The 12,130-nt window shown below is 37.4% G+C and overlaps 1 protein-coding gene across 1 annotated transcript in view; it reads left to right on the forward strand.

The window, feature by feature from the left end:
* The first annotated feature begins 7,988 nt into the window (after positions 1-7,988).
* The window catches only part of CFTR (CF transmembrane conductance regulator), a 185,195-nt gene continuing 181,053 nt past the window's right edge, over positions 7,989-12,130 (forward strand). The window contains exon 1 of the mRNA XM_003261240.2: positions 7,989-8,173. Coding sequence (XP_003261288.2) covers positions 8,121-8,173 — 53 coding nt within the window. The 5' untranslated portion in view covers positions 7,989-8,120. The remainder of the gene's footprint in view (positions 8,174-12,130) is intronic.

A 12,130-nucleotide genomic window follows, 5' to 3' on the forward strand; every position in this document is an offset into this window, starting at 1 on the left:
TTTGGAGTACAAATAAGGTCACATCTCTTCCTAACTTTAAATGTTTAAAACATTGAAGTTAGCAAGAAGCCCAGAAACTTTTTCTAAAGAACTTTTTCTACCCCTAATTGTCCAAGAACTCCAAGTTTTCTTGGTTCAAAGAGGTAATTTCTGTTTCTAAACACTAGAAAAAGGAGAATATGAAGATCTGACTATTGTCACATGCCCCACCCCATTTTCTGCTGCAAGAGCCTCTGTCACCACAGCATTGTGTCACTGATGAAAATAGGTCCTCCCACAGAGTCAGATGCATCCCAGTCTATTGCTACTATTATCACCCTGTTGGAACAGATCCCTGCACGGTCACAGCAGTTCCTGGAAGATGAAACTCATTCTCCCAGCCTTAATATCAGCCAGGAATACTTTATTCTTGGACTTCCAAAGTTGCTACAGTAGTTTCCAAAGCCCACCTAGCACTTAAGGATGGGTGAGTAAAGACAAGCTTCCAGTTTCAGCTGCAGAAACAAGAACCCATCTCCCACCACATAGTAGGTGTTGGCATTAAAGTTCTCTCTTATGATGTAATGTGTTCTCCTTGGGATCTTTGGTATTTCTGTTTGCATACTTCAGTTGGGGTCATCTCAACGCACCAAACAGATTCTAACTACACTGAATCTCATAGGAAATAGAAGTAGTCTTTGTCAAGCCATAGAAAAGAGCTTGTTCTTCTTTCTTTTCCTCCTAGACACCTACATACTTTTTATTCCTCTAACGAAGAGGGTCCATTCAATAAATTCAGAAGAAATGAAGAAAAAAATACAAGTCTGGTTTGTGATAAGTCCTTGTTTTCACCTAAACAGAGAAGCAAGAACATAAATTATATAAGGCACCTTCTCTTAATTAAATAAACAAAAGAGTTCTATGTGGTCTAGTTACACAGAGATCACAGTGATTAACTACTCAGCTCTGGAGACAGAGAACTGGGTTTGTTCAGATTCTGGCACTCTTTCTTGAATTTGAGCATGGCATTTGACCTTCTGTACCTCAGTTTCTTCATTTTTAAATTGGGATGTTAATAATAAAATGTACTAACTTTATAGGGTCTTTCCTGAGGCACATAATGTAATTTAAACAACAAACAAGTATATATAACAGACATATTTTTCTTACAAAGACGGTACCATACTAAATTTGCTTTTTTGAAAAATTATATTTTTAGGTAAAACTCTGTAAGTTAATTTTTTTGGGTGAAAAACATGATACAAATTTATCAATTTGATTTTGCTTCATTAGCATGATACACTTTGTTCTAGAAAGGACTTAGGCAATTTCATACATGTCTTTAAATATAATTTTTGCACATGTAAATAAGAGTTCCAAAGTATTTTGCCATCACTTCATCAGTATTGCCTCTCAACAGCCTTTGAAGTGAGGAGATGCCAGTCACTGTCTCAGACAGAAGGATGCAGGCTGTGGAGGCCAGTAAGCCATAGTCACCGAACTGGGAATTGGCTGTCCTTTTTTTGACCATACAGATTAATCACTGTAGTTTCACCAATCACACTGAACTTGAAGATCAATAAATGACCCTAAAACAATGAGATTTCATAGACTCTTTCTATATAGTGGAAGTTAAAGCAAATCAGAAAGGAGTTCCTAAACCTGTGAATTCTTGAATTTCAGTTTTCTAGGTCAACAAGCCTTCTTTAAGTGATTTCATGTCCTGTCCTTGGTTTTTGATCATAGACTGGTATAAGAAATGACCATAAAATAAATGTTTTTGAGAAAATTATAGCTGAAAATACTGTCCATGATGCCACTCAGTGATATAAGTCTCTAAACAGCAAACTCTTCCATGAATGGGGTGGAGGGAGGATGGTTTTTCTTTCCAGGTGAACTTACATACTGCCTTTTCTCAGATATCAGATTATGAGAATAATACAATGGACTGGGCTTTGACAGCCAAGACTTTCAGAATTGCTGTTAGTGCCCATGTGCAATAAAATTTTTCTATCATGTTTCTCTTATTATTATTTCAAATGCCCTGTTTTACCTGTTTTGATTACTAATTATCTATTTAGAGGGAGACAGTTATAAATAAATAATTCACTGTTCTATTTACTGTGCACCCCTGCCTTTCTAAATATAACTCTTCTATGTAGCGTGTAAATGATCACAGAATCATCTCAGAAAAAATATCACTACTTTTCTTTTTAGAATTCAAATTTATAATATCTAATTCTATAGATGGCATCTGGCCTTTAGCATGATATCACCAATGAAAATTTAATCTGTGTTATGAATTCCCTTGTTTCTAGAAAAGCTTCAGCAGGAAAATGAGAAGAGAACCCATAAGAACCATAAAACATTTCATGAATGGTAGCTTTAGAAAATCTTACAGGATTTGGTAGCTTTTACATTTATGACAAAGTTGTATTTTTGATATTGTTCATAATTATTTCAGTTCATTAGCAGCATTAATAAGCTCCTGTTTTGTACAGCTTGAAGATCTTTAAGACTTCCTTAATGAGAAACTACCTTTAAGTTACAGAAGACCCATCAGGGTGCCAAATTCCATCTGGACACAGTTACAAATACACCACTGTTGATGAGCTGAAAATTACAGCAACCAAACAAGAGAGCTTTAAAATGTTATTTCAATACAAAGGGACATTTTCACCATATAAAAATAGAAGTTTGCCTCTAAATAAAAATGATTTTACAATTGCAAGAGTACTTGATTTACCCCTTTTCATTTAGTTCAAATACCAACAATTTCTTAAGGAATGAGAAATTCCAATGTTCCTGAGAGTTCTGATAGCTTTTAGAGAGTTCAGTTTTCTGTAGCATTCCATTTTGCAATCCTACACAAATTTCTAATTTATAACCAGTGGTGTATAATGATAATTTCTAATATTTATTAAGTGTTTATTGGGTTCTAAGCACTTTATGTCTGATATATGTATCACATTTAATTTATTTCATCCAGTGGTTCTCAACTGGGGACAATTTTGTACCTCTCTCCCCAAGATATTTGGCAATTTCTGGAGATAGTCCTGGATCTCCAGACCTATCTGTCACAACCTAGGATGTATGTGGTCCTACGAGCATCCAGTGAGTAGAAGCTAGAGATACTGCTGAACATTCTACAGTACAAGGGCAACCCCCACATCAAAGAATTATCCACATCCAAATGTCAATAATACTGAGGTAGAGAGACCCTAACTTAATCTGTTCAACAATCCTATGAGGTGGTTTTTTTTTTTTTTTTTGAGATAAGGTCTCACTCTGTTGCCTAAGCTGAAGTGCAGTGGCATGATCACAGCTCACTGCAGCCTCAATCTCCCAGGCTCAAGCCATCCACCTGCCTCAGCCTCCCAAGTAGCTGAGATCAGAAGCATGCACCACCACACCTGGCTATTTTTTTTATTTTTTGTAGAGACAAGGTCTTACTGTGTTGCCCAGGCTGATCTGAAACTCCTGAGCTCAAGCAATCCTCCTGCCTCAGCTTCTCAAAGTGCTGGGATTACAGGCATGAACCATGGCACCTGACCACGGTGGGTGTATTTAACCTCATTTTCAGGCAAGGAGACAAAACACAGAAAGGTTAAGTAGCTTACTTAAGGTCACAGAGCTAAGTGTGGTGCCAGGATTGAAAACCTAGTTCTTTATTGCTTTAGCACAAGCTATTTCCACTATACTCTGTCATGTTCAGAGAATGTTGATGTCCATCAGTAGATTCTGAACTTTGAAGGATGGAGATACTGCCTTATTCTGTGTATCTGCTTTAGCACCCAAACTCTTGCTTGGTGAAAAATTGATAGTAAACATTCATCTCTTGAGCATCTTCAAATATCCCCTTTAGAATGACATTCAACTATTAGGTCAGTAACCCCAAGAGAAAATGGTTGTTTGAGTGTATATACTGTATTACAAAATAAGGGGTGAATTCAAAGGAAAACATAAGATGCAATTCGTGCCTCCAAGGAGGTTGTAGGGAAGAGGGGTTATGAATGTATGTAAATAGAAGTTGGTGTGCGTGTGTGTTTATAAACAGAATTGTCATACCAGACATTATTTTGGAAGCAGTAAAAGTAAACTAGAATCTGGTCTAGTCATGTCCGAGGACACCTCTTTCAAGTCCTGAAACATCTTTGTAAGACTGTAATGTGTGTTTACATCCTAGGTAATCACTGTGGCCCACTGTTGAAGAGCTGTGGCTGTTCTTACTCTTCTAGCTTAGATAAACTTACAAGCACAACCAGACTACATATATGAAGCTGAAGAGAACTTGTCTTTTTTTTTAATGAGCTTTTCTTCCCGATAGGAGTGACTATTTCTTTTCTTCTTCCACATTTTCAGGTTTTAGTGTACTTGTGATTGCTACCCACATCACTATTAAAGTCTACTCAGGAGAGAATCTGAGAAACACTCTCAAATTAAGTTGAACATGATGGATAAGTAAAGTATTGTGAAAGTTCACTCTCATGATTTCTAATGGTGAAACCTGGCAGGGTGAGTAATCTTTGATGAGAAGGTTATCACTTATAATCTTTCATATATTGAGATAATTTGTAAGAAGCACCCAGCCCATTGCTGAACACAAAGTAGGTATTAAATAAATGTTGGCTTCCTTCTCTCCTACTCCTCCTCGCTCTTCTTTTTAATATACGTTTAAAATGATGCCACGGAAATGGCCACCCAGTCTTCCATATTTAAGGTCAGTTCTTGCATTAGGAAATTCTATACTGGAAGTATGTGTAGTCATTAAATGCTTGGGCTGTGGTCACAGATTGTTTAGGTTTAAATCCCAGTTTCCTCTTTTATTATTAATTGTGCAACTTGCTTGGGAAAACATGAAACTTGTTTTTCCTCAGGTTCATTATCTGTAATATATAGTGAATGAAGAAGTTTCCTGTCCCATGAAGGTGTTGTAAAGATTAAAAAAGGCAAATTAGGCTGTGTATTTGTCATTATAATTGGCATATATGGTAAGTGCCCAACAACCATAAGGTATTATAAAATTGTTATAAAATGATATGAGCTATCATTGAGCAGCATGAAAGAAGAGCTTCACTGTTTCACCTACTCTCACCCTGGCCCATTAATCTCTTTCCTGTTCCTGACATTTCAAAGATACGTCTAGGATTTCAATCATGACCTTAAGCCACATTTGAACAGTTTTCTGGTGGATAAGTCCTCATTCCCACATTATGTATGTACCTAGATGCAAATCCTGAATATCATGTAGCAATTAGTGCATTTGGACATGCTTGCTAACTGTGTTAAAGCTCTGAATAATGGTAAAGTTTTATTTCTACCAAAACAAATTTGGGCTGTAATGTTTTTTTTTTTTTTTTTTTTTTTTTTTTGAGACGGAGTCTTGCTCTGTCACCCAGGCTGGAGTGCAGTGGCGCAATCTCGGCTCACTGCAAGCTCCGCCTCCCGGGTTCACGCCATTCTCCTGCCTCAGCCTCTCCGAGTAGCTGGGACTACAGGCGCCCACCACCACGCCCGGCTAATTTTTTTTGTATTTTTTAGTAGAGACGGGGTTTCACCGTGGTCTCGATCTCCTGACCTCGTGATCCGCCCGCCTCGGCCTCCCAAAGTGCTGGGATTACAAGCGTGAGCCACCGCGCCCGGCCGGGCTGTAATGTTTTATGATAAAAATCTATGGTCTTCCTATGTACACGTATGTGTACATGCTTAAAATGGAATGTTATAGTTAAATGTAATTCATTAAAAGTATGTAACTCCAGTGGCTACTTAGTTTGGCTACTTGGTTTGTAGATTTCTGCTTTCCTGTTTCATTGTTAAACAGGTCTAGAAGTTATTATTTCATGAAACTAATGTGAGGAAAAAGACTATGTTGATGTATAAGTGACATTATATAAATACATGAGGGATGATTTGATTAGAAGCAGTATTACACAGTGATAGGAGTAATGGTTTAGAACTAGACTCAGGTTTGAATCTTAGCTCTATCATTATAGGCATTTACTTAACTTTTCTTGTTTGCTTACTCAACTGAAAACTGAAGATAATAACACCTATTTACATGGTTGTTGTAAGGGTTATATGAATAATGTCTGGCAAATAGTAAGAACTCAAGTAACTGTTTCACTCTTTCCAGAAGGAGATTGACTGAAAAATATTTGGAGTCTCCTCCAGCCATATTCCTTGGTCAGCTTCTGTGATCCTCTTTGGAGCTTAATTCTTAATCCCTTTATTTTCACTTGCTTGTTGATAACAAAGAAGAACTAATTATTAATTTATTTCAAAATGCATGTATTATATTTGATGGACCACACTAATAGTTATAAACCAAACAACAGATTGGGAATGGGGAAGTAGATGGAGTGAGTTCAATCACATGTCTGGGAAAAGTCAATAGTGAAGACAGAGTCTCACTATTTTTTGTCATAATGGAGAGATGAAAACACAGGTAGGGGATTTCAAACAACACAGTGGATGGTGAGTTAAAAATGCTGAAGTTCTTTCCTGGTGTCTAACTTAATGCAATGTGGTTTATGTCTTTGCTCTTTTCTCTACTATTCAAATGTAGGATAATAAAGATTAAATGTTTCTAAATCTTACTTTACAATATCAAGAAAAAAAGGTATGCTTTTGCCCACTGAAGGGCAAAGCAGAGCTATGAAAACCTGCTGAACACATTCTTTATTTTCAACACAGGTTCTTGTCTTTCCATCATGAAATGCACGTTTTATTTGTACCGTAATTGGGTGACCACAAGTCAACAACAAGATAATTCACAAGACCCTTGCCTTAGATGTGTCAGCAATAAAGTAATCAGGCCAAAATTTTTACTTTCCTCTGAATTTTTCAATTCAAATACAATGTGTGCTTGCTTTTACACAGTAGGGTTCAGGGATTAGAGGGTTGGCTCTTTAAAAACCGTCAGAGACACAGGCAATCCTACACCAAATTCTCAGAAGGAAGGCGCCTACGCCTGGGAATGCCCAGATGCCCTCAGAGAGTTGAAGATGGCGTTTCTCTGAGTCAGGTCAAAGTTAACACATTACCTTCGCTTCAAAGACTGCTTGGATTCCTTTCGGTGGATTAGTCAAGATGTTTTGCTGACTGAGACTAGGAAATCTATAGGAGGGCGGGTTAGTTTACATTGTTCCTTGTCATTATCGCTAAAACACTCCAAAGCCTTCCTTAAAAATGCACACTGGACTAAAAAGGATACACAAGGAACAAATCCTGGGCCGGTAATTAGGCAAAGCATTATCTCCTCTTACCTCCTTGTAGATTTATTTTCCCTTTAAGTACGTGTGCTAAGATTTCTGTGCCACCCTTGGAGTTCACTCACCGAAACCTGAAACTAATAAAGCTTGGTTCTTTTCTCCGACACGCAAAGGAAGCGCTAAGGTAAATGCATCAGACCCACACTGCCGCGGAACTTTTCGGCTCTCTAAGGCTGTATTTTGATACACGAAAGGCACATTTTCCTTCCCTTTTCAAAATGCACCTTGCAAACGTAACAGGAACCCAGCTAGAATCATCGGGAAAAGGAGGAAGAGGAGGAAGGCAGGCTCCGGGGAAGCTGGCGGCAGCGGGTCCTGGGTCTGGCGGACCCTGACGCGAAGGAGGGTCCGGGAGGCTCTCCGAAGAGCCGGTTCTCCTGCTGGTGGCTTCTTCTGTCCTCCAGCGTTGCCAACTGGACCTAAAGAGCGCCCGCGACTGTCGCCCACCTGCGGGATGGGCCTGGTGCTGGGCGGTAAGGACACGGACCTGGAAGGAGCGCGCGCGAGGGAGGGAGGCTGGGAGTCAGAATCGGGAAAGGGAGGTGGGGGACGGCGAGGGAGCGAAGGAGAGGAGGAAGGAGCGGGCGGGGTGCTGGCGGGGGTGCGTAGTGGGTGGAGAAAGCCGCTAGAGCAAATTTGGGGCCGGACCAGGCAGCACTGGGCTTTTAACCTGGGCAGGGAAGGCGGAGGAAGGAGCAAAAGGAAGGGGTGGTGTGTGGAGTAGGGGTGGGTGGGGGGAATTGGAAGCAAATGACATCACAGCAGGTCAGAGAAAAAGGGTTGAGCGGCAGGCACCCAGAGTAGTAGGTCTTTGGCATTAGGAGCTTGAGCCCAGTCGGCCCTAGCAGGGACCCCAGCGCCCGAGAGACCATGCAGAGGTCGCCTCTGGAAAAGGCCAGCGTTGTCTCCAAACTTTTTTTCAGGTGAGAGGGTGGCCAACCGAGCTTTGGAAAGACACGTGCCCACGAAAGAGGAGGGCGTGTGTATAGGCTGGGTTTGGGGTAAAGGAATAAGCAGTTTTTAAAAAGATGCGCTATCATTCATTGTTTTGAAAGAAAATGTGGGTATTGTAGAATAAAACAGAAAGCATTGAGATGGAAGAATGAACTGAAGCTGATAGAATAAAGAGTCACATCTACCTGCAACTGAAAAGTTAGAATCTCAAGACCCAAGTATGCTACTATGCAGTTGTTTTATTTCATTTTTCTAAGAAACTAAAAAAACTTGTTAATGAATACTTAAGTGTGGTTTATTGGTTTTCCCCCTTCATGTCTTGGACACTTGATTGTCTTCTTGGCACATACGGGTGCCATGCCTGCCTATAGTAAGTGCTCAGAAAACATTTCTTGACTGAATTCAGCCAAAAAAATTTGGGGGTAGGTAGAAAATATGTGCGTAAAGTATTTATTGTTATGAGACTGGATACATCTAGTATTTGTCACAAGTAAATGATTCTTTAAAAATTGAAAGCAAATTTGTAGAAATATTTATTTTGAAAAAAGTTAACTTTACAAGCTATAAATTTTAAAAGCCATAGGAATAGATACCGAAGTTATATCCAACTGACATTTAATAAATTGTATTCATAGCCTAATCTGATGAGCCATAGAAACTTGCCAACTTTATCTAATGAGATTTTTTAAAATAGCGTCTAAGTTCGGAATCTTAGGCAAAGTGTTATTAGATGTAGCACTTCATATTTGAAGTGTTCTTTGGATATTGCATCTACTTTGTTCCTGTTATTATAGCTGTGTGAATGAATGATAGGTACTGCTCTCTCTTGGGACATTACTTGACTCATAATTACCCAATGAATAAGCATACTGAGATATCAAAAAAGTCAAATATGTTATAAATAGCTCATATATGTGTGTAGAGGGGAAGGAATTTAGCTTTCACATCTCTCTTATGTTTAGTTCTCTGCATGTGCAGTTAATCCTGGAACTCTGGTGCTAAGGAGAGACTGTTGGCCTTTGAAGGAGAGCTCCTCCCTGTGGATGAGAGAGAAGGACTTTACTCTTTAGAATTATCTTTTTGTGTTGATGTTATAGCACCTTTTGTTACTCCATCTATAAATCGGCTTATCTATTGATCTGTTTTCCTACTCCTTATAAAGTCAAAATGTTAATTGGCATAAATTATAGACTTTTTAAGCAGAGAACTTTGAGGAACCTAAATGCCAATCAGTCTAAAAATGCAGTTTTCAGAAGAATGAATATTCCATGGATAGTTCTAAATATTAATGAACTTTAAAATAGCTTACTATTGATCTGTCAAAGTGGGTTTTTTATAATTTTCTTTTTACAAATCACCTGACACATTTAGTATAGGTTAAAAAATGCTATCAGGCTGGTTTGCAAAGAAAATGTATTACAAAGGCTGCTAAGTGTATTAAGAGCATACTCATTTCTGTTCTCCAAAACATTTCGTAAGTTGCTCTAAGAATAGGTATGTTTTTAAAAGTTAAGTTTCTACTATTTATAGGAACTGACGATCACCTAAAATACCAATGATTACAAACTTCCTTCTGGCCTTCTGGACTGCAATTCTAAAAGTGTAAAAAACATATTTTCTGCATGAAGTTAGGCAGTATTGCTTAGTTTTCAAAAGTGGTAGGCTTTGGAGTCAGATTATTTTGATTCAGATCCTACATCTACCGTTTAGTAGCTCTGTTGCCTGAGGCAGGTCCCTTAACATCTCTGTGTGTGACTTGACCTTTAAAATTTGGAGACTGTCATAGGGGTTAATCCCTTGAGAAAATGAATGTGAAGAGTTAGCTGCTATTATGGATTACCATATTTTCACATTCATTACAGTACATGTACCTTGTTAATATAAGATGCTCAATTCATCTTTGAGTATAATTTTGTGACTCTCAATCTGGATATGCAATGAGTGGGCCTGTATGAGAATTTAATTTATGAAAAATTGTGTTTCACATGGCATTACCAGATATACAGGAAACATGTCACATGTTTCTATTGTATGTTGTTAAATGCCTTAGAATTTAACTTTCTGAATAGGATCCCTTCAGTTTGAGAGTCATAAAAGAGTAAAATTATTATAGTATGAGTTATAGATTGTATTGAATATCTCTTTATATGTCTAGGTTTTGTCGTTGGAAAACCAAAAAAGTTTGGAAAAAAATCTAAGTTATTTCTTACTTTCTTAATTTTGTGTGGATTTCAGATCAAGTATAAAATTTGAAGAACATCTGAACTATCATAATCCATGTATATATATAAAATAAACATAATCTAAGAGAGAATTTCACCATAAAAAATTCAGGTAGTTCGTGACTATCACAGCAAACAAGTACATTAAATTGAAACTTTTATGAAAATGACATTTATGAAATAGGAAGCTATTTTTAAACTAGAAGTGATATATTAGCATATAATTTATAATTCATATACAAGTGGGATTGATTTATAAATGGTCACCACCAGAGATTGTGCTATTTAATTTGGGAAAATTTTTTAAATTTACATTTTCTCACGACTTTTAAGGTAGTTATTCAGTTTGTTCCTCTCTGTCTCTTCTCTCATGCCCTGAATTTTTCATATTTCGTTTAGTTGTAAGAGTGTATATCAAACCGTGTGTCACATGACATAACTTGAATTTTCGTCATGATATCTGTGCTATGTCTAGGTCTATACTGAGGAATTGTGGGGACCCCACAGAATCCAAGTATACAGTGCCATTGATTTCTTACAAGGGATGTGGGGTCTCCTGTAAACTCTGCAGATAGTCTCAAGTAAGACCAAAGAGTAAAATATTGTTAGGATCTAAGGTGGAAATTCAGCAAAGAATCACATAGTCTAAGTCTCAAGTTAACAGTAAGATAATTTGAGATGCTTTTGTAATTATTAAACACAAAGTAATGAGAGATTTTAAAACAAACAAATACACCTGAATTTATATATCAGAATTTATATATCAGAATTTATATATCAGGTGGTTCAAAATAGCTACCTAATAAAAACCACACTCGTATTCTAAACATTTGCCTTTGATCAAAATAATTTTGGGTCTCTTATTATGAAATTGCCTTTCTAAATAATACATAAATTTCTTTTCATAAGTATATATTAGTCACATTATTTTATAGTTATTATTTTATATTCATAGCTTGCTTTAGATTAAAAATTATATTACCCAGACTGGTCTCTTGGACTTGCTTCCAAGTGACTTTTGACTGTATCATAAAATCAAACTCATTCTGAAAATATAAAGATTTTCATCATAATTTCCTTTGTTAACAGCCAAATGCTACCTAATTTTAGGTGTTTTCATTAAAAAAAAAATGCATTGCGAACTTTAAAGACAATTCTTTTGTTTGTTTGTTTTAAAAGACAGAGTCTCAGTCTGTTGCCCAGGCTAGAGTGCAGTGACACGATCATAACTCACTGCAACCTCCATCTCCTGGGCTCAAGTGAGCCTTCCATCTTGCCTCACGAGTAGCTGGGTCTTCAGGTGTACAGGTGTGTACCACCATGCCTGGCTAATTTTTTTTTTTAAAGTTATATAGAGACAGTATCTCACTATGTTGCTCAGGCTGCTTTTGGAGCTCCTGGCCTCAAGTTATCCTCCCACTCAGTCTCCCAAAGTGCTGGGATTACGGGCGTAAGCCACCTCACCCTGTCAGCCTAAAGACAGTGCTTAATGAAGAGAAATGCAAGTGCTTTGAGCAATGGAAATATAATTAAAATTATACTATGAAAGATTTATAAAGACCATTTTGAATGGGACCACACTTATTTGGTTATAAATTATGATACACTATTAAAAATTCATCATGATGATTTTATATTTACATTTTATTTACATGTTTGCAATTTGTGAGGAAAGCTAAAATTATGGCTGAGCCATAAATATTT

This window comes from Nomascus leucogenys, chromosome 13 (assembly GCF_006542625.1).
Source record: "Nomascus leucogenys isolate Asia chromosome 13, Asia_NLE_v1, whole genome shotgun sequence".
In the NCBI taxonomy this organism is placed as follows: Eukaryota; Metazoa; Chordata; class Mammalia; order Primates; family Hylobatidae; genus Nomascus; species Nomascus leucogenys.